This window comes from Heliangelus exortis, chromosome 13, assembly GCF_036169615.1.
Source record: "Heliangelus exortis chromosome 13, bHelExo1.hap1, whole genome shotgun sequence".
Classification (NCBI taxonomy): Eukaryota; Metazoa; Chordata; class Aves; order Apodiformes; family Trochilidae; genus Heliangelus; species Heliangelus exortis.
Genome location: NC_092434.1, coordinates 12789640 through 12813449, shown reverse-complemented (window position 1 = coordinate 12813449; position 23810 = coordinate 12789640). Strand labels below are relative to the sequence as shown.

General features: G+C 39.7%; 1 protein-coding gene and 1 long non-coding RNA gene across 7 annotated transcripts in view; one reads left to right on the top strand and one right to left on the bottom strand.

Annotated features, from left to right (window-relative positions):
• LOC139802100 (uncharacterized) overlaps positions 1–19133 on the top strand; it is a 28417-nt gene extending 9284 nt beyond the window's left edge. Inside the window, exons 3-5 of the long non-coding RNA XR_011728503.1 lie at positions 14669–14757; positions 15922–16014; positions 19040–19133. This is a non-coding gene — a long non-coding RNA (uncharacterized lncRNA). The remainder of the gene's footprint in view (positions 1–14668; positions 14758–15921; positions 16015–19039) is intronic.
• The window catches only part of CYLD (CYLD lysine 63 deubiquitinase), a 76988-nt gene continuing 70045 nt past the window's right edge, over positions 16868–23810 (bottom strand). For all 6 annotated transcript variants that reach the window (XM_071756882.1, XM_071756881.1, XM_071756884.1 and 3 more), the window contains 2 exons: positions 22955–23171; positions 16868–21470 (listed from right to left, as the gene is read on the bottom strand). In XM_071756882.1, the coding sequence (XP_071612983.1) occupies positions 21286–21470; positions 22955–23171 (402 nt within the window). In that variant the 3' untranslated portion in view covers positions 16868–21285. The remainder of the gene's footprint in view (positions 21471–22954; positions 23172–23810) is intronic.

The following is a 23810-nucleotide window of genomic DNA, read 5'->3' as shown; positions in this document are numbered from 1 at the left end:
CCAGTGATGCTCAGCATAAATTATAAACTCTGCCCATTTTCCTCAAGTGGTAGGAGGCAGTTTTGTCTGTGTATTTTGAGATCAAGCTCCCATTTTAGGGACCTCACTGACTATTGTTTTATTGAAGAATAAAAATTTTACAGAAGTATTCCATAGATGGTAAAAAAAAAAAAAATGGAGAAATAATAAAAAAAATGAATATGCAGCAGGTGGAAGAGTAACAGTCGAGGAGAAAGGACATGTGGCTGAATTTTAGCTGTTTATTTGGAGTATTTCTGTTGCTGTCTCAGGGACTTCTTAGGAAAATACCAGAAGGGTTCACCTAGTGAACAGCAGGCAGGTGTCAGGTGGAAATCCCTCCCCACAGGGCAGTTTGGTGGCCAGAGAAGTAAATGGATATGCTTGGAAGAGGTGCAAGATGAGCCTGAAGGCCCTTTGGGGGAACACAAGCTGTCTTTCACTCTCCAGGAGCCCTGGTGTTGGAGCTGCTGTAAACAGATTAATTTTCTGTTTCTAAAAATCATGGAGAACTGTGTTCCCTTCTATAAAACATTCAAACTGCCATAGCAGGACAGCATGAGAAGTCTGTAGATGTTCAGAGCAATTTCTGTAAATCCACTGCTAATGTTGGGTCCTGCACTTTGGCCACAGCCCCTGGCACTGCTGCAGACTTGGGAGGATTGGCTGGAGAGCTGCTGAGCTGAGAGAGACCTGGGGGTGTTGATTGACAGCTGAACATGAGCCAGCAGTGTGCCAGGGTGGCCAAAAAGGCCAATGACATCCCGGTCTGTATCAGGAACAGTGTCACCAGCAGGACCAGGGAGGTCATCCTACCCCTGTATTAAGGACTCAGTGAGACTGCACCTTGAGTACTGTGGGCAGTTTTGGCCAGTGCAGTATCCAAAGTACATTGAGGTGCTGAAGAGGGTGTAGAGAAGGGCAAGTGGACTGATTAGGAGTCTGGAGAAACAGGTCTTACAGGGAGAGGGTGAGGGAGTTGGGGCTATTCAGCCTGGAGAAGAGGAGGCTGAGAGGAGTCCTTACTGCTCTCTACAGTTACCTGAAAGGAGATTGTAGGGAGGTGGGTGTTGCCTCTTCTCCCTAGTGACTAGCAATAGGACAAGGGGAAACACATTCAAGTTGCACCAGGAGAGGTTCAGATTGGATATTAGGAAAAATTTCTTCACAGAAAAAATGGTGAAGCGTTGGAAGAGGCTGCCCAGGGAGGTGGTGTAGTAACCGTCCCTGGGGGTGTTCAAAAAATGGGTAGGCACGGCACTTTGGGATATGGTTTAGTGGTTATGGTGGTGTAGGACTGACAGTTGGACTGGATGATCTTGAAGGTCTTTTCCAACCTTGATGATTCTCTGATTCTGGAGAAACAGGTCTTACAATGAGAGGCCTTATTTCAGACACCTTATTTCAGCCAGACACCATTTTTTTTTTACCAGAAAGGGGAAAAAAAATCTCTTTCAGCAGATCCTTTCCTGGTTTAAAAGAGTATTTCTTCACAGTAGTCTTTCTTTTCGTTTTTTATAAAAAAGGTAATTTTCTCAGTATGAAGCATTTCTGTATTCTTTGTCCTTTGAGAGACAGAATAATTGGTTAGACTTGGCAGAATTAGTGATATTATTGAACTTGTAATTTTCTAATGTCTTAGTGTCCAAGATGGAAAGTCAATACATTATGATATCCCCCAAGCCAAATTAATATCGTGTTAAATGTGGTGGCTTGACACTGTTTGAAATGCCTGTTGGAAATCCTGTGTATCCTACATCTAGTGATTCAGAAGCTAGCAGCTGAGGGTAGCTGAGTGCTTTCTGTCCCAAGATAAATCTGTCTCTTCCTGGCTGTCTTCTTTTTTCACTCTTTCACATCTTATGGCACAAATTTCTGCTGTGACTGGTTTCCCTTCTGTGGCCCAGGGCCTTTCCAAGAATTCTGAAGGAGACAATAAAACATAATGTATTGGTGAATAGACTACATTTGATGCACCTTTCAAAATTATATTTAACATTTTCTTTTGTAATATCAACCTCTTTTGAGAACAGTGCTCAATACAGAATGGGGTATTGGGCTGGACTGTTCAGGCATTATTTTATTACCATGTCTATTCTTACACCCTGTCTTTATTGTACTCTCCATGACAGTGTTCATATTAACCACTACACAACAATTTTGTTCAATGGAGTTTACACTCTGGAACAAAACTTCAAGCTAGACTGCAGGGTACTATAAAAAAAAAATCACATTTTTAAAAAATTTAAAATAGCGTAGCAGGCTTTCAAATACAATTAGTACTAACTCTGCTCTCTCTGAAATCAGGAAATCAGTTTTCCTATGAGTCTATGTAATTCCTGGTTTGGAAGACGAATTCATAGACTTTTATAAAATGCAGCAAATGAAGCCCATCTTGTGCTTTATAGAATTTTCCTACTGCCATCAGAAAGAACAGGTTTCTTATAGGCTGTGTGGACCATCTGTTACATAAAAATGCACTTAGGTCTAAGAAATCACCCTCTTTTCTTTGCCTCTGTGGCACTTTCCTTGTAGATGCTGTGCATGATTTTGTTTTATGCAATCTACAGTAATATCTCACAGTAATCAGAACAATTAATTTTCACCAAAATTGTGGCCACCCACCCAAAGCAATGACTTTTGACACACTGTACTGGCTGTTATGTATGGTTGGTGTCACGAGTTGCCTGGATATGCTGATAATGAGCCATACTTTTGAAGACTCATAATCTATCATTCTTCATTTAGAAAGTCAGATTCATCACCCTGTCATCAAAATGTCATAACCCATTGATCTTACACTGCAGTCAGGGTTTCTTGTTGCTTGTTAATGACTTTTAGCTACACCAGTTACATCAGCAATCCTAGTTATCATTTAGTAGGATCATTTAAAACAATGAAGTTAGTGGCCATCCATCCTTTTCTTAATCCTCACTAATAGTTTCTGTTAATACTAATATAGCTGTTTTAAAACTTCAAGCAATCTTAAATCCAGTATGACCTATGGACATAAGTAAGAAAGACAAACACCTGTGAGTCAGAACTGACTGGATTGAATTCCCTTCTGGGGCCATGCTACCTCTGCTCTCATAGTTGGTGATGTCAACACAGTCTTTTAAAGAAGTTACTTCCTGCTATCTCACTGCTGCCCATCTGTTATTCCTGTATCTCCCGATGACATGTCACTAGTGGTAGTGACAATTTCTTATCCACTGCTGTCAGAAAAAGAATAGCTTAGGAGCCTGGAAACAAATTTTGGACTAAAAGTTGCTTTGAAGTTTGATCTGCTATTCAGTGAAGCACAGTACAGAAGAAATAGTAAACGTGTCAAGATAAAGGGAGAAAAAAAGGGAGTGAGAGTGGTGGAGCATGAGAGAGATGAGCTGCATTTGCATACATATCCAATGTGCCTTTTAGGCACAGGTACTTAAGATGCAAATGGTGCAAAAGAAAACCCTGTTGCCATGTAGGACTTTAAGCTATGCTTTAAGATTAGGGAACATACATTGTCTTGTTGAAGAAACTGTTGAGACAGTCTAATTTTTTGATTATTTGGAAATCTTCTGTGATACAGAATTTTACAGCAAAACTGTTCCGATACCTATGAATAGTCAGGATCCCTATGTTAGAAAGTTTTGTTCCCATTTTCTATTTAAATTTCACAAATTTTAAATTGAAATATGACTACTTAAAGTCACTCCGAGATAAAAAACAGTAACATCAGAACACTATATGGCAATGCTTGGTTTTTTTCAAACACCTTGTTTTTAATAAAATCTCTGTGGAAGGTTTCATGTTTGATAAGCAGTACTTTCCTACAAGGAAAGCATCCAAATAAATTTTTTTTAACCCTGGTCTAATGATAGCAAATATATAAATGAACTGGGACAGGCAAACAATAGTTTGCCAGGTCCTTTGAACCCACCCATAGGAGCCAGCACACTGCCTGCAAGATTCTCCCTCACCACAACAAGTTTGTGGAGTCAGGCCCTTTGTTTGGATCAATGCTCATCCCTTCAGGCAGACCTAATTGGCTAATTCAATCACACTGGCTATTTAATTAATAAGGAAGCCCCAAATTCCACATCAGATGAAAGGATGAAGAGCCCAGGAATGACCCTTGATAATAATAAAAGATAATTACAACCAAGAATTGCATTATTCAGACTTTGTTATTGACATGATAAGCACTGCCATATGCCAAGCAAGCTGTGATCTGTGCCCTAGTGATCATAGATATAACAAAAGATCTTAGTTATAACTCCTTGCTCTGTTTCAATGCAAATGTGACTTCAGATGAAAAACTAGATACCATAAATAAAACCAGAAAAAAAGAAAACTTCTCAGCAGTAATGGTGGGAAAGCTATTTGGCCACTTCATTGCCTGTGTTCAGGTAGAGCAGTAATAATTGTAAGATAAGAGATTATTTTTTCTGTGTCAAAAGACCAGAGATGTGAAAAAACAGACATGGCTCTGTCAAAAGCCCAGTCCAGCAACTTAGCTCCCAAATGAGGGCATCTGTGTGCTGCATGGAAAAAAAAGAGAAAAGAAAAGGAAAAGAAAAAAAAAAGGAAAAAAACCACAAAAAAACAAACCAACATAAAATTATTATGTTTACTAGCAAAAATAGATGTTTTATGAAAAACCTGCAGAAACAAGCTAGAAAATATGGGGAAAAGGGTGGGGAGAAAAAAAAATTAAAAGGAAATTCCCAAAATGGAAATCAGAAGTTTCTGAAAGAATTAAAAATTAATTCCAAGATTATCAACAGAAATGTTGGGCCAAAGAAGCGTGTGTGATCCCAGGGACACAGCACACAGGGTTTGCCCAAAAGACACTAACAAGACAAATAACAAGACTAGGGTACCTGGGACACCACTTTCCCTACCAATCTTTACTTTGTGGATTAGTTGTGAAAGACATCCAAGCTGTTGGGAACTAAAATGAGAAACTGGTGATCTGGGCTTAATTTTTGGCTCTGCCTTTCACTCCTTGTGGACCCTGGGGAAGCCACATGTAGCAGTGGGTCCAGTTCTTTCTCCAGTGTTTTGTTCTACGTGTTCAGAGTGTGCGTTCCTAAGGTGGGACCACTTCTGGGGATATCACAGAAAACCCCAGCCTCGCTCAGGTTTTTTATACAAAATTAAAAGTTTTATAAAATCTGACCAGATTCCTGAAGAGTTCCTGAGTTTTATTGCTCCTTAAAAGTCTGGATCTGAGAAGCCAACATAATTTATTTATAATGAATGTAACCCTTCTGTAAGATCACAGCTGTAATGTTACAGAATCAGTCAGGTAAAGAATAGTCTCTGCAAGACAACCTGCCTTCTCTTTTTTTCTCTTTAACCTCAATAGAGCAGTTCTTTTGTTAATTACAGTTACTGCACACTGTGATATTGAAGTGCTCTGTTCTCAAACATATTCTTATTTATTTTAGTCCTTTTTTTCCCAGGTAATGAAATGTCAGAACCCTACTTTTTCTGGTTTTGTAGTATGTTGATCAAAGTGACCTTTGCTTTGCAGCAGACACAAATCAATATAGCGCTCTGCAGTATTTGACAGATAAAGGTGCAACATATAATAAATGGCAATCACTGACGAGGAGAGCAAGAAAATACCTGCCAGCTTCAGTTCATACTGGCAATTTTCAGACAATGCCACATGTTATGTTCAAAGTAAAATTCATTTGTCCATCTAATAACAGAGATGGGGGATATTAAAGGACTCAGTTTTGTTAAAGAAATGTTTCATCTCACAGTAATAATTCAGAGTCCAGTCAGGGTCTACAGTGGTTGGTTGCAAGTAAAGTTATTAAATTTTGAAGACAGGTTAGAAGAGCAATTTTCCTTGCCATAATGGGGGGGTGGGGGACAGGGAGAGGACTTTTACCCCAGGAATGAAATAGTAATTATATGCACACAGACAAACACAGTTTCATTCTCTCTCACAAAGGCACACAGAAAAATTGTTTTAACATCCTAAAGAAGCTCTCCAGAACAGTGTTTCACAGCTGATGGTTTGATTTTCTCATATATTTTCAAAACCTGCTGATAAGTTATATACAAATACAACCGATTTCTATTTAACTGCTTAATTGCAAACAGTAGCTTCAATGTCTCTGCCAGAGATTCCAAGTCAAATGGCAGCTTCAGCTCACTGTAAAAGCAGTGTGTATGTGTTTGGGTAAGTTTCTCTTTCACTGTTGCTTGCCTTAGTAACACAGACAGCTTAATGTAAGAAAAAGCTGGATTTTACCCACAGACATGAATGGTGCTGAACCATATCAGAACTGGTGGCTGAGCAACTGCTTTTCACAGCCTAAACAGGCAGACCAGCACTCAAAGCAAACTCACAGCAAAGTGTGAGGAAGATGAACTGTTGCAACTAAAACTTTTCCCATCATGGAAAGAGGGACTGTGGGACTGAGACTTGCCTGTAGCCTATGTAAGAGGAGCAGCAGAGATGAAGCAGGTGCTTTATATGAGGGATGTGATCTTGCCAGATTACCTCTCTTATGTTTCTTATTTCCTGAGAAATAAATGGCTGTACATGAAAACATTTAAAAATACCTGCTGGCAGGACCTCTATGTGAAAATACTCTGTCTTCTTTGAGCACCCACGAAGCACCTGTATTTTCCTCATCTTCTCATAGAAGACCATTTTTATACTATACTGGAAGGCCTTTTTACATATCTGTAATCTGTAATCTAAGACTGTATGGACTAAATTAACTTTTTATTATGGTGGCTACAATATGATGATTTATTAGGATAGTTCAGGGCTAATGGTCAAAACCAACACTGAAGTTTATGGCTAAACCTGATACATTTTGGAACTGGTGCTCCAAAAGCAGGATAGCCTCCCTTAGAGGGATGGGTCACAGTGTTGCTTCAGTGGGCTGGTCAGAGCACGTCCCCTTTTATAGACATGCAAAACAGAAAGGCTAGTTCCAGAGAGGAAGTAAAGTAGCCAAAACTGGTAGAAATCTTTTTGAACTGCTCAAGACTCTTTTAATTTAGTGAACTTTTCATCAATTATCCCACTCTTTTTCAATAGAAATATTTTATTTACTTACACTCAGTCTTTTCTTGGGTTCAACTTTAGACAGCTCATGCTGCATATATGATACTATATGAATGAGAATGTATCTGTCTCTGGTTACTGTTGTGCATTTTTATACTACTTTCTGACCCTTTATGAAAATTTAGTTTACCTTTGTTCTTTTTTTTTTTTTTATGAAATATTGAACACAGAATAGATGTTTTGAGTCATTTCTCTGAGATGCCAGACATTTTCCTAAGGTGCTGAATGCATGATTAACCTTAAGCCAATCATACTTCTTGCATATTATTTTACCTATTTCCTGTTGTATTAAACTGTACCCATCGTTATCTGTGAAATATCATGTAGCCTTTTTCACATTCACCTCTTCTGAATGTCTCACAATCTCAGGCTTACACAAAAGAGAATTATTTCTCTGATCAGTATGGATTTTCCCACTCATTATAGCAACTGCAAACCAACCATTCAGTAGTGGTCTGTGAGGACCTGTTACTAGCTTCTGACCTCTCCAACCTGGGAAATGTTGTTACATAGTTTGGCAAAACTTCTTCCTCATAGAATGTCCTTGTTCTTTGAAATGAAGTGGTAGAGAAATTGTTTTACAGTCTGGCACATTATCAGGAAATTGGCAGTTATAAAAACACCACATTCATTCCTCCTAAAGTTATGTGTAGGTGTTCTGTTACTGTAAGGCGAGGGTTTTGGGGAGGGGAGTCTCTAAACATCATAACCTTGCTGAGGGGATTGCCACCCCAACTGGCAAATGCTCAACTGTGAGCAACAGATTTATTACCTGACATAATTAATTGCCTAGATAGTGACATTTCCCATATTATAGACAATTGTGAATTATGAGCCCAGCTGCTAGCCTTCTCATTCACTGAAATCGGTTGATAAATATGTTTATTCGAGGTCAGCTTGGCCTCATCCATTAAAAATATTGTTTTTCTAAACATTACATTGATTTAATTTAACTCTAATCAATTTTAAATGGTTCTGACAATTAACAAAAGCTTCAAATATGACCTTAAAGTAATAGGATTCATTAGCTATGTTTAGGATTAAACTTATCCTAATAGGGCTATTTTTCTTCTGAGGGCATGTAGTAGGCCGACTGGTGGTCAGTCAAAATGAAATCAATTATTATAAATTATACAGTTTGAGTTGATTATGTCATGCCTGCTAATTTGTATAAATAAGGACCTCAAACAATAGAAACCATTTATTAATAACTATCTCTATCCCAACCTGTACCACACTTTATGTTACAGCTGCAGGATCATCTGTTACCCATGAAGTATTATATTCTCTACTGCTAGGCATATATGCTAATTAAACCCATAATTAATTGTAACAGTTATAGTTAAAGTCAAAATGCTGACAGCCTTTTTGGCCTATTATTCATGGTAATCAACTGATTCAAAAGGCAACGTAATCAACAATTCCTGCACTAGCCAGGGGATCATAATACAACAGCAGCACCAGTGACAGCTGGCACCCACAGGTCTTTGGATACAATAGGAAATATAAACCTCTAGAATTGAAATGCTTCAGTATGAACAGTGCCTATTGTTTTCCTGAGCCAAAATACCAGCGTAAGTCATATTTAAGAACTGAATCCCTAATGCAATGGTTAACAGAAATGCACAAGAGCTGTGTCCCAGAGAGCCTGCCCTGAATCCCTGGGGCAGCAGCAGCACTGAGGGTTTGGTCTTCTGGTTGTAATCTGTGTTCAGATTAGGTACAAGAATTCCAGAGAGTGTTTTTGAATATCAAGATAGATTTTATTTGCTCTGCTCTCATTGAACGTGTGGCTGCTTGATGGGGGACAGTGCCCAGAAGGCAGGAGCCCTCTCTGGGTATGTGTCCACAGAAAGAGAGGAACGTCAGACTGTTCAGTAGACCTCACATTTCCTACACATATCTGGCTGCCTATGAGCCTTTGAACCTGTGGGAAATTCCTTTCATTTTTCTGCTAAGACACAGTAGTGGATTCCATACCCACAGCAGGCCTGAGAGTACAGGGTGGAGAGGGGAAGGAGAAGGACAGAATCACAGGATGGTCTGGATTGGAAGTGACCTTAAAGATCCAAACCCTCTGCCATGAACAGGAACACCTCCTATTCAATCAGGTTGTTCAAACGCCACCTAGCCTGGTCTTGAACACTTCCAGGGAGAGGGCATCCTCAGTTTCCCTGGAGAACCTGTGCCAGTGTCTTACCACCCTTGCAGTAAAGAATTTCTTCCTGAAACTTAATCCAAGCTTATTTTCTTTCAGTTTTCAATTGTTGCCCCCTTGTCCCTTGCAAAAAGTCCCTCTCCAGCTTTATCACTTCAGGTACTGGAAGGCCACTGTAAGGTCTCCTGGAGCCTTCTCTTCTTCAGAATGAACACCCCCCATCTGTCAGCCAGATGATTCACATGAGAGGTGGTCTTGCTCCAACAGCTCTGTGTCTTTTATGATGGGTCCATGGAACTGGATATAGTACTCCAGGTGAGGTCCATGAGAACAGACTGGAGGGAGAGAATCACCTCCCTCAGCCTGCTGGTCACCCTTCTTGTGATGCAGTCCAAGATACTGGGACTTTCTGGGCTGCAGGTGTACATTGGCAGCTCATGTTAAGCTTTTCATCAACCAGCACTCCCAAGTCCTTTTCCTCATGGCTGTCCATTCTCTGCCCAGACTGTATCTGTGCTTGAGATTGCCCCAGTCCACGTGCAGGACCTTCCACTTGGCCTTGTTGAACTTCAGATGGCTTGTATGAGCCCACCACTCAAGATTGTCAAGGTCCCCCTGGATGGCAGCCTTTCCCTCCAGCATGCCAGCTGCACCACAGACCTTGGTGTCAGCAGCAAACTTGCTTAAGGGTCCCACTGCCCATGTCACTGACAAAGATGTTAAAGAGCAGCAGTCTTAACACTGAACTCCACTCCTCACTGATCACCACTTGGACATCAAACCACTGACCTTACTTCTTGAGTGCAACCATTCAGCCAATTTCTTATCCACAAAGTGGTGCATCCATCAAGTCCACGTTTCTCCAGTTTAGAGACAAGGATGTTGTGCAGGACAGTGTCAGATGCTTTACACAACTCCAGGTAGATGGTATCAGTTGCTCTTCCCTTATCCACCGGTGCTGTAACCCTGGTGTTGTGGCCACCAAATTTGTCAGGCATGATTTGCCCATAGTGAAGCCATGCCAGTTGTCACCAACCTTCTCCTTACTTTCCATGTGCCTTAGCATAGTTTCCAGGAGGATCTGCTCCATCATGTTTCCAGGCAGAGGTGAGACTGACTGGTCTGTAGTTCCCCAGATCTTCTTTTTTCCCTTTATAAATGTGAGGGATTTGTTTCCCCTTTTCCTGTCAGTGGGAACTTCACTGGACTGCCATGATTGCTCAGATATGATGGATGTGGCTTAGTAATTCCATCTGCAAGTTCTCTCAGAACCCACGAACCATTGTCAGAGTAGATCCACAAATACTCTTCCAAGACTTGCCCTGAAGCAGGTGTCCAGAATGTCCTAAACTCTTCAGCAGGCCACCAGCAGTGGAAGAGGGGAGTACAGGCAAAATTAGTGGTGACTTTTAGCAGTCAGACCTTGCAGCCCAGGTGAGGTGCAGTGTCAGCTGAACCATCTGAACCTGTTGTATCCGCCAGGCACATCTCTACATAGGTCTCCACTTGCTTTCCTCCTCAATTTAAGACAATCTAGTTACCCCTCCCTGCATGTGGCCTTGGATCACAATCTCTTTCTGAATCATTCCTTCTGTGGGCAAGCAAGCTCATGGTCCATAGCACCACTAAACCAGCAAGTTTATACATAAACAGCTTCAGATGTGCTTCTACTGAAACAAGGTTACCCACAGTTTCATTACTAAGATTTACACTGTCAGTTACAGAGATGCCCATCCAGTCCTGTAACACAAAAATTTATGGGCATTGCAGAACAATTTCTATTGCTAGAGCTCATATACAATGTGTGCCCTTAGTGACACATTTTTAAATAAAATATATTGTACCAGTGATTTCTAATGCTTAAAATAAAATAAAATAATAATCAACTTTTAGTTGTAGCTTCCTCCTGGTTATTGAGCTGAACTTAATGACTGGCTGAAAAGTATTTGTCAACACAACAGCTGGAGAGCAACACTTTCTTGTAGCTTTATGTCACAGCATATGCCAGCCACTCAGAACATGTGATAATTCAACTGGAGCTGGTACTACAATAGCAGATGGGTTGAAGCATTGTTATTCTCACTCTAGCTCCCAGCCCTTGAGGGATCACTAAATAAAATCAAAGCAGATGGACCATTACAAGCTCATTTGTGTTCACTACAAGCACCTCAACCTCCAGTTGTGATATACTGCACCTTTGTATAAAATGACATGTATGGTAACATGACCTAATGAAAATAGCATCAGACTTGGCAAGTGAGGAATGAGGCTGAGAAATATGCACAGATCTATTTATCACTGAATTCTTACCTTTGACAAAGGGTTCATTTTTCCACTGCCCCCCCTCCATGTTTACCAGTGTATTTCTCTTCATGTTTATCATTGAATTTCCCCACACTTGTCAAAAGAACTAAAAGAGTTCTGGCTATAGAAGAGCTAGCAGGTTTCCCAGCCTCTGCAAAGACAGGATGCCTCTGCCAAAGTGCAAAACTCCTGTTATTCACTTATTTCTACCCACTGTTGATAAACGTGTATATATATATATATATATATATATATATATATATACACACACACACATATATATAGCAAGGTGTGCCACAAATGGCAAAGCTTTGACCATTCACTGGTACCAGTATCTGTGGGGATCAGGACTTCCATGTACCTATCTCAGCCTGCTCTTATGATGAGGTCTTTCACAACTCTGCACTTTTGAGTTTATGCAGGACTTGACAGTGCATAAAATCAGTTGCCCCTCAAAGCTCCAAAATATTTGTCTGTGAGGTCAGCATCCCTCACCAAACTGAGTATCTCAGGGCATAGGAATAATCGCTTCTGAAGGATGAAATATATTAAAACTGTCAGCTGTCTGGAGGGAGATCTTTGGGGCCTGCTGACAAAGTTAGTACTGAAAAATTCTTAATGTCATTCTCAGCAATACATTAAGTTGAAGGCACATCTAATGTCTGCTTAGAAAATGTTATATTAATTTAATGTCTTTTGAGCACCTTGTACAGCAATGAGCCAACAATGTCACCTGAAGGCTTTTGTGCTATAGTCCCTTCCCTGGTCATTATTTCCCAGGAAGCAAGATGAACTATGGCAGGCAAGATCTTGCTTTGTTTTATGACCCCTGTACCCTCACCACAACCACCCAGGCATGCACACACACACATGTTCACAGTTAATGACAACTCCAAAACTAAATTCCTCTCAGATACGAGCCTTTTATATCCACATGTATCTTTTCTTTCTGCCTGGACTACTGCTGCAACAGCTGCACTGAAGGCTAAATAGCATGCACCATGAACTTTTACTGAAAGCTTTGTCATTTCTTTTTTTTTCCTGTCTAAACAGAAAAATAGGGATGTTGAGTCAAGTGCTGGGGGAGACTTAGATGCTTTTGGTTTGATCTGCATGAAAGATCCTGAATAAGACTTACGTATCCTTAGTGAAAGCTCCATAGGTCACTTGACTGTGTAGGTCCCCATCAGGCCAGCTGCTGCACCCAGACAGGTGCAGCAATGGAAAGCCAAGGAAATTGCTTCATTAGGGGGTGATAAATATAGTTGAACTTCTGTGGCTGCAGTATGTGAGATGGAAAAACCTGTTCGACTCCCTGTGTAGAATAGTCTACTGCTTAATGTTTGAGTTGTATAAAAACTATGAAAGGATCAGCTAATATTTCCTCCTTAGCCAGAAACTGCAGAGCAGCCAGACAGCCTCAAGGACAGTGCTTCCAGGTAGCATGCTGTGTGCAGGTACAGGCCGTGCTCCTGGCTGCCTTGTTTATTCTTCTTTAGCACTTTCTCTTAAGTGCAACTCCTCATCCCCAGCTGTGAATCAGCATAACTACATCAGAAGCATGTGCAGGTCAGGTCAAACATCAGCAACACGTCTTATCTGCTGGCCAGCTTTCCTATCAGCCAAACTAATTTGCTATGATAATTCTGTTTCCTGCCATCTATTACAATAAATCAGCCACTGTAGCTTCATTGAAGTCTCTGCTAACTAATGAGCTGCCCTTGAAATTCTCAAACTGTATGCAAGGGCAGGGGGGGGTGGGGGGGAAGAAAAACCTTATTCTTCTAGATACAGGGAAGTTTTAGATAAACAACTTGACGTTCTGGGCAATGCTGTATCTCCTCAGCCCTATGTGTTAGTGGGTCATTCTTGCCAGAGTCAGCTTAGACTGGGGCAAAGCCAATAAAGGCATAAATCATTCCTTTAAAAAACAAATTTTATGAATAAATGTGATCTCAGATGGTGGAGCATAAATGCGTGTAAACACAAACATGGAGAAGTGAGATACAGAGAGAGAGAGAGAGAGAATGAAATCAGTATGCTCCTGTGAAAAAGTAACTCTGGAACTTAATTTTTAATAGGAAAAAAAGTATTGAAGATTGACAGGAATTGAAGGAATGGGAACCATTCCAGAACATGGCTACTATAGCAGGAGGAACTCAAGGGCAAAAAGATAATAAGATCATTCTGCTTTTTTTCCCTCTGGCAGTATTAAAACTTCTGAGCCCAGTAGTGATATTATAGGTTTATAGCTATATTTAAAATCAGAAGATACTCTAGTTTATACTCTGCTTGTATTGTTTTGTTCAGACATGATATTTAATAATGCTGAATGATTTGTTTTTCTTTTTTAAGGGGCCTCACCTGCCTCATGGAATTTCAGCATTTTCTTTTGGGTTTTCCTGCAGAACAGCACTGGTTTTATAATAGCTTTGCTGGTATAAAACTCTGTTGCTGCACTAGTCAGGTTACTGAAGGGAGCCAACACCTGAGCAACACAATTGGGTTCATTCAGACAGTCATTTGGCAGAAGGATGTTTAAAAATAATTGCATATCCCCCCCCTGTCTTTAAATATTCAGAGGAAAAGTCACAGAAGAACCGATAATGTGACAACAATAATGAGGCTGAAGAACAGCATTATAGTGTGAATTTGTATATCCCTTGGTTTCATTTACATGTTTAGCAGCTGCTTGTTTCTCCATCATAGAAAGATCATTACATGACTTGTAAGAAGAGAAGGGAAGTCTGTTCACCTTTGGGCAACTAGCTCTGCATTTATTAATAGTGTTGCCCATCTCATTATACATTTAATTGCTGCATTATAATTTATTTATTCATTGATTTATTGTAATAGATGAGTAGAAACAAAATTACCTTTGCAAATTACTTTGATAGGTGGGAAGTTTGCATGGTTTAGAAAAAAAAAAAACTGCAATGTGGAATGTGAGATGGTACCTAGTGAACAGCATCTTAATGTGAGAGCATTAGCTAGTTAGAAAGTGAAAGTGAATCCAACCAATTTATCAACTCTTTAAAAAGAAATTACTATGTATAAAAAGACATTACTATGTATCTTACATGCAATTATCCTTATGTTCCCAGGTATCTCTTCACAGAAACGGGGAATCAACTGAAAATGAAGGGTAAACAGGACGGATTGAGAAGATTCCTCAGAAATTAGAAACCTAAAGGTGGGACATTTTTAAAGCATTTAGTTAAGCTACAGCTGTCAGGGTTTTCCTGCAGATCAACACTGGTTTTGTAGTAGCTCTGTTTTTCTCTACTGGCTCTTTCTATAGCAGCCATCACAGCCCAGGCAGCACCTCCCAGCTGTGGGTAGAAGGCCTGGGCAGGGCCCTGCTGGCACTGGAACCCTGCAGCACCCCTGGCTCTGAGTCCCAAGGCAGCCAGTGGCAGCAGCCTGGGGTCTCCCAGGCTCCCCAGCACCCCAGCAGGGGAGGGGGTGTGGGAGTGGGAGTGGGTGTGGGTGTGGGGAGGGGGCTGCCCAGCCACCTGTAGCTCCATGGGGCAGCATTGGAGCCCTAAGCAGCCTGCAGCTCTATCCTGCTAAAAATAAGTGGGAAGAACTGTGGCTGCAAGGTTCTAACCCAAGCATCAGCAGTGCTACAGCTAAAGATGCATCCCTGCTGCCCCCAGACCCCCTTAATTCCTGCACCAGCTCGCAAGACCAGTGGGATTCCACCGTATCCCATTTTCTGAGCTGCCCTGGAGCAGCTTTGAGAAAATCTAAAGTAAGAAGGGAGGGCAAACAGAGCTGTGGCCAGACTAGGCTCAGCAGCCACAACAACCTGCTCCTCATGCACATGAGACTTACACTGTGCTTTTATCCATAGCATTTTGTTTCACATTCAAGTTTTTGGTTTGAAAAAAAAATACTACCACCATCAAGTTGTTTACAGTTTTCATTAACTTCCACTGAGCTCTGCAAATGCCCCAAGGTCTGCCCCAGAATCTGCTTTAGTCAAACAGCAGGGTCATTTGGATCCAAGGTTCTGTTCATGGAGCTTTGTGCTGGGCAGCAGAGCCCGGACTCAGGGGCAGCTGTGGGGCATGGGGCCCCCACACCGTGGTCTGAGAGCCCTTCAGTTGTCACTTGTCAGGGAACTTTTGGCCACTGTGGCAATGAGACAGAGAACTCTGACCCATCCTGTTAGTTTGGTGTGTTGGTGAAATTTATTAACCTGTGAAGGTTTTATATGTACCTTATTACGTTAGCCCAGAAGTAGTTTTTAAGAGCAGCACAATAAAAATGAGTTACAATAGCTATATAGACACATATGAAAATATATATATGTATATATATAATTTAATTTATTTATTTATTTTAACTTTAGGGATTGGAATAGGCGGGAAGTTTCCAGCTGGTACAGGCACTGCCCTCTTGTGGCCGAATACTGGAAATACAGCAGAGCTCAGCACTACTCCAGGTAAACGTTGGCGTCGCGGCTGTAAAAAATGTGAAGATGATGTTCTGAGCATCTTTCCCGCAGTGACTCACAGAAGGGCCCATCTTTAGCATTTAAAATGTCAAATACTAATCTTATTGCAAAGTAAAAACCAAATTAAAAACAAACAAAAACCAAAAAGAACCCAAAACAAACAAAACCTAAGCAAAACAACCCTCTACACTCCAGAAACAGTAATAATACATTTCCAAAAGTACCTTTTCCAAGTTAAGACTTTGCAGTAAGATAAAGATTCTTCAAAGACTTAAACTGAGAGCATTCCTTTTGCAGTTCTAGGTAGGGCTTTTTCTCCACACTTGGTATTATTAATTATTATTATTACTACTAATAAAACAATGCTCAGGAAATTAAAATTAAACCAAGAAATACCAAATAGTGCTGTTTTTCTAGATAGAGAATACAGGCAAACTTGGTGTGCAGGTAAAGTTGTGTAGATGCAACACTGAAGTTCCAGCACTATCCCAGGAAGAATGGATCATCTCGGGTCAGTAAGGTAGCATACTAAGCATTTTAAAATAATTTTTCCCCACAAACTACAGTTAATTAGCTACAGCAGCTTCATCTTGGTTCATCATAGTATCAGGTATTAATTGGTAAAACACACATAGTATACTTAGACCTGATCTGGTTTAGTACAGTAATTGCTAAGGTTAATAGAAATATTGAAATTGAGAGACTATCAAAAAATTTATGGAAAAAAAAACCAAAAAACAAATCCCTCTAATAGTACACCAAAGCAGCTAGTTCAACACAACACTGTATTCATTGTTTGTGGCACTCAAAACTCCAACTCCCAAATAAATGAATAGAACCATAAGAATAACATTTTTTAATTGACATTAGTACAGAAATAACACATTGTACATTCCTTTCCAGCAGCAGCTAATTCCACTCTACCATTCAGGAAAGAAAAAGTTAAGGCTAGTTGAGGGCAACCTGATACACTGGCTTGTTTCCCTAACTCATCCTTGGAGACAGCTTTTGTCACATTAAGAGAGTATTTGTACACAAAACTGGGATGTTTATTTAGCTAAACATCAAGAACAGAGAAAAACATGCTTTGTTACAGTGATAAAAATACACAAAGCTTTCAAGCTGCTTTTTTACACCCACTCAGTTCTGAAACCATAAAATGGCATTTTACAGCATCTGTGCCTTAGCATCCTATGAAACAAACCCGGGACATTAGGGAGCCTCGTGACTAAGTTCATCTGTTGAGCAGAGAATAAAGTGCACAAGAAAAATAAATGAATTGAAATTAACATTTCTGAGTAATTCCTGTTACACACTGTACTTGCTTAGACTGGAAATCTCACAGGCTGACTTGTAAAGACTGTACTATGGTTTCAAGAGCACAGAATCGGTATCAAAGACATTAGAAAGAGCTTTTACTGAACATACACACCTGGATTTTTACCCTCCAGTTACCTCCCACACCAAAACAGCATCCTGGGGGTTTGGAGTTTCTTTGTTGTTGTTGCTGGGGTTTTTTTTTTGTTATGCTTAAGTATAAGGCATAACCTGTAACACCTTTTCTCTAAGACACTCTACGTTCAAGATAAGCAAATGTTTAGTGGTGCTGTGATGTATAAAGTTTTCTACTGATTTGAGCTCCTATGTCTAAAAATCCCTAGCAGAAGAGGGGCGGAGTTGCACAGCATAACTGCAGGTTTCTTTCTCTCTCTCTCCTGAGGGAAGTGTGTGCATTACAGTACTTAGGCTTTTTTTTTTTTTTTTTTTCTTTTTTTTTTTTTTTTTTCTTTTTTTTTCCCCCCCCAGGCTGTCAGGCCCTCCATTTTCTATGCATTTTCCTATTCACAGGTTAAGGCCATTGTTAACAATACTTAACAGCCAAACCATAAGGCAATCATCAAGTGTTATTCATCTATGGGCACATTCACTGTATGAAAACATGGTGTTTGGTTCCCTAGTGCATTAAAAACATAAAAGGTGGGTGCTGAGCCACGGGAACCTTCGGGCATCCCATTTAAACAGCAGCAGATGCTTTAAAATGCAAGCTGCTTCTTCAAAATAGCTTATTCAGTTCCCCTAAGTACAAGCTGAGGGCTAAAAAAAAAGTTTCTTACCCTTGTATAAAGTTATTTTACAGTTTTTTCTCTTCTGAGAATGGAAATTTAAAAACAGGGTTAGTTTCCATAACATTTTGTTCACTTTCCCAGATTATCTTCAATCCAATCCAACATAAAGCAGTTCTTTTTGGATTAAAAGATGACTCAGTTGTCAAAAACTTTTTTTTTTTTTTAATGTTTAGAAGACATCTCCATCCTCTTAACTGATAATAACCTAACCATGTAATCACATACCATTTGCAAAAACTATTTAAGGTTTCATAAAAAAGTAGTACAAAATGCAGGCTGTAAAGTACTGCCTCCAATCCCCCAGTATTTGTCATGAAGAACCATGCCAGTAGTGCATTTAAATTCCTTTTCTTTTTCCCCTATGTGTATCACAGGAAGAGTTCACACATCTTTTCCACTTCTAGTCAAAGGCCAGGAGATTGGAGGCAAGATGCCAAGCAGTTAATTTACATCCACCTAATTTTATTCACTTCTGCTAACAGAATATGCATTCTGAAAAAAAATGGAATCTGCAGTTGGGGGGGGGGGGAAATAAATTTAAAAAAGGCTATTTTGATACAAGAGTATTCATTTAGAAAAATCTTAAACTGTTTACCATCTCCCTCTGGGCATAGCAGTACCCCATCTGTTCTGAGAGTTAACACAGGAGGAGGTAAAGTAGCCAGAACTCCATGTAGTATGTAATACATGTGAAGGGCTGGGAAGGGGTTGAAGGGAGAAAGATGGTACAAGGGGAAGACACAGGAAAGGTAATGCATTGGGAAAGTTTGGAAATGTTGGGGAAAAAAAACAAACCCAAAAAACAAACACCAAACTGCCCCACAACCACCAAACTACATTCAAATTGGTCTCACTGATAGGTAGGGTTGTGCTTGTTCATTCTGCAGAGCCTTTATGTTTGCTGCTTGTTCAGAAAGGAGCACCACTTGCAGCTGCTTTCAGGTTGGGCGTCACCGTGGGGCTACAGGAATGAAGGTATCAGTCTGTTTTATTATTATTATTATTATTATTATTATTATTATTATTATTATTATTATTGCCTTTCTTTGTGCAAGCCCCCTCTTTTCTTTACAAAGAGCTCTACAAAAAAAACCAAACCATCAACAGAGGCACCCAAAGGACATGGCCACACTTCTCTTCAACATGCAGCCAATGGTGGGGTCTCCAACCTTCTGCTCAGGCTATGTAACTGTTCTCCAGCCCATTTTAATAAGTACAACCTATAGCTACTGTTTTTACCTTATATCATCTGTCAGGTGCTTCTACGGCATCTTTGTCAACACATCTGAGATCTGCTGCTGCTTTCCCAGAACAGGATGCTTTGTAGCCAAGGAAAAGCCCATCCATTGACTGAGGGTTATAGAATCCACTACCTAAAGCCTCACTGAAATTTTTTTCAGGAGAGAACAAGAGCTCATGGTAATACTGACACTAAAGAAACAGAGCTTTGTCAAGGAGCACAAACTGGATAAAGAAGGCAAGGGTAGGTAGAAGCCAGAAGACTATTAGAGGCAAAAGCAACAGTGACACTATTAATAACTTCCTTGCCCTTAAGAGTGAAAAATCAGAGGACACTTCATGCAGCAGCTAATGGAACAGATCACCTATCTCAGCAGCCCTTGCTTTAGACAGATTAGTCCTTCAAGCACAATTTTTAAACCTCTCTTTAGTACTGTTCTGTGGTAGAATGACATGTCCCAAAGAAAGATTTTCCAAGAACAAAGTAACCACATTTTCTACTACATGGGAACAGTCTCCCTTATCTTCAGAACAGTGACTTTTAAAAGTAGCTTTTTCTCCATTATATTTTGTGACATCTCCTTCTACAGACTTATCTCCCAAAGGCAGTTATCCATAAAAAACATCTTGAGTTGAAAATTTACAGCTCATTTTTATGCAATTTGTACAACTAAAGTTTACTGTATATTTATATATATAGTGGCACATTTGCTAGTCAGTGTAGGCAATAGCCAAAAAGCAACTAAAACAACAGGATTTCGTTGCAAACAGTAACCAACAGACTTAAAGGTATATTTTACATCAACACAGGCTTTGCAGCTTTTCAGGTTAGGTTTCAGTAGTTACTTGGTGCACAGTAAAATTCTGATCTACTTTTATTTATAGTTTCTTCTTTCCAGGCAGAGATGTTTAACATTCATTACTAATCCAGAAATGAAGAGTCATATTCCCAGTGTAACATATTCCCAGGTAGTAGCTTAATGTACTGTAGAAAAGTCAGTTTTGTTTTACCAAGGACTAGAACTCACTTCAGTCACATTCCCTGAGGCAATCCACTACTTTATTGTTTTGTCCTCAAATCATTTGTAAATAGTTGCTGCTCTGTTCCAGACTGCTTTTATTTTTTAAAAAAGACGCTTAGAAAAAGACACCTGTTAACTTTCATTGCTAATTTTATATTTCAGCAATATCACTTCTCCTTAGAGCCTTCTCCTCCTCTTACTCCCCTCCAAAAACTGCAAGTTAACAGTAAATCTATATGCTCAATTTTCACAAGATAGGAATTCAGATTTTTAAATGAATGTTAATTTTGGAACATGCAAATATGTGAACTGGAAAGAATGTGGTAGACAGGTAATGGAACAGAATTAATAGGCAATGGACAGTCTAAAATTTCTCTTAGTAAAACAGAGTTTATTCTCTCTTTGAGAGAGAATCTTTGGTGCTAAAAGGACTGAGGGTGGGGAGAACTGGTGGAGGGGAGAAAAACACAAGAAAATCATCCTTGGTCCACAGAAATGCACTGAACAAGAACACTGAGTAGCTTTACGTTCTCAGTGAACTAAGGAGTTTTCTCCTGATGTAATTCCACCTTTAACATTCAGAAAAAGCCTGTGTAGGATCAATGCACTTAAAGCTCTACTTTTAGTAACTTCACTTAGATTGTTTATAAAACAAACACGCACCAGCACACTTCCTTGAGTGCAAAATGCTTAAATACTTAAATTACAGAACTCCACATGTAGTTTTTAGAACACTAATCCTTTTGCTCTCAGTCATCGCATCCATTGCCAGCAACGGTTGCATTAAAATGAATCAATCAAAAAAAAAAATGCAGCAAATGCAGCACTCAGTAACTCTATTCTGGTTACTTCAGTTTTCCAGAGGAACTTGTTCATTTGTATAAACTCATTGTTGGACTCTGATACATGCACATGTAAGCATCACAAAGCAGTCTTCGTGCACAGCCTTGAATCTTTCTGGAATCCAGTGAGTGTAATTCTTCCAGGGACATCTTCAGGTATTCACCAACTTCTGGACATGGAGTAACTTGTGGAATGTTAAAGCCATTCTGACCTCCTTTTAATCACAAAAGAAAAAAGAAAGAAAACAGCTTAGCATAGCATCTACTTATATTCACTCTTTATAAATATACTTTTATTAGGACAGCATCACACAATTTCTTAAAAATGTCTTCTAAAAAAACAAAATATGCATTCTGGAGTACTGCAGGGTAAACTTACATGAAAAATGTATTGTTCAAGAAAAATCATAACTGATGTCAGTATCTTGTTACATTTACTAACAAACACTCACACAAACACACCACCAAAATGAGAACTTTGGATTTTCACTAACACTTAAAACTAACACTTAAAATTGTGTACAACTTCAGAAGAGTGACCTGAATATATATACATATATGTATACACTCCACCTCAAATGCTACAGAGTTTGTGAACAACATGACAGCTGGTAACAGTTGATGGATGTATAAACCCTGTCTGGATCTGACCTGCAAAACTAAGGCAGTTTGCTTCTGGCCATTTTCCATATACAAATGAATGAATTCAAACACAAGTATGGCCATCCATGACACTGTTCCCCAGCAGACATTTTTATTTTATAGCACTAGCTGAAGAAAAATAATCATGATAGAAAGGACCCAAAGATCAGCAGGAGATTTATCCAGTGAGTATCTCATGTGCTCTACATTCCTGAATAAAGTGGTTCTTTATAGACTTCACCTGTACACATTTCAAGCACCCTGAAACACAGCTTGATTCCCTTCTGGTTGTTATAATACACCTTAATCCTGTAGTAGTTTCATTTTCAACAGGAGGAAAGATAATTCTACTCACACCAAGTCACACTGATACAGAAGGGTTTAAAGGTCCCTTCTTTCATGCAGGAAGGTGGTTAATGCAAGGAACTGTTACTGCAAGCCTGACACTTGCATTTAATACTGTTTTTCTTGGGCACCAGCACTGAACAGGAAGTCCTTATTTAAGCACTAGTTAATGCAGCAGTATCTAGGTATCTTGTTTTACTGATGCCTGCATTATTACAGAACAATTTTCCACTGAGACCGCTTAAGGGACTCAAAGGAATGGCACAGATGGTGTAACACGTGACAACTTTTATTCTACAGACACCTATACTAAGCCATTTAATCAAAAGCAATAACAATATTTGCATAGTATCTGATAATTGTATACAACGACTTAAATACAGACTGAAAGAGCAAACTCCTGCAGTTGACTATTTAAAATTTTTCTGACAGACTTGCAAGATACAGAAAATTGTACAAGTAGTCCCATTAGAAAACTTCATCAGGTTGTTACTTCTATACCAGCTACTTATTAAGGTACCCCATCTTCCTGAAATTCAGATTATGCAAATCAGTGGCTGCTATGAAATCAATGTGCTGAAGTAAGGCTGGGTCAAGGTCAGTGTCCCAGCATCAAATATATCAAAACCCCAAAAGCTAAGAAATATGCACCTAAATTTAAAGCAGTAGTACATGTAAAGAGAAAATTAGTAAGAATAAATAAGAGACCTACCATCTCTATCTGCCATGCTGTCAAAGAAAAGCCAGGCAGAGTCATCCCTCCCATATTTAACAAAAGCTACATAGTGGCTTGTTTCTATGCAGAGAACAGCAAACAACTCCATCTTCTGGTATGGAATGCAGCCATGTCTCCAGTCCCAGTCTGGCAGGTCTTTAGGTAGTGACAATGGATTGAATTTATGACTCTGTCTCTTGGGATGAAGATGAACCTACAATTGAAGCAGTATTTCAGATGAAATAAAACACCCAATGAGGTTACTGGTTTCAGTGGCAGACGAAGCTAAAAGGAGTATTCCTGCTGAACTGAAGAGTAATGGCATTAGAGAATAAACTGCAATAATAGTAGAAAACTAAATATTCCTTCTATTTTTCCCCACCCATGTATCTCAGTATTGCCCAGAACACACAAAGCTAAGGTTAGAAGGGAGGTGACATTTAATGCAGCAATCTTCTGCCCTTGTCAGACTGGAAAACCAGCCATGACTATGACAGCTTCATTCAAGTTACCAAACAGCTCTCAAACTCCCATGCAGGGGGGTTGGAATTAGATGATCTCTTCCAAGGATCTTCCAAGGTCTCTTCCAACCCAGACCACCCTCTGATTAAGCAGTTCAATGTCACAAATTTAGCAATTCAAACAAGGTAATATGTGTAAAATTAGGATTTTAAAGCAGGCAACAGGCGACAGATTCCAAGGTTATGGCTCCTCCAAAGTGTTAAGTGCAGGATATGGCAGTTGCTGTATTTTCAGTAAGAAAACTGGTAATGAGCAAATTGGAGGGTGGAGTTCCAGGTCTGTCACGGAAGGCTACACTTTGCTAGGTGGACACAGTTACCCTGCTGCTGGT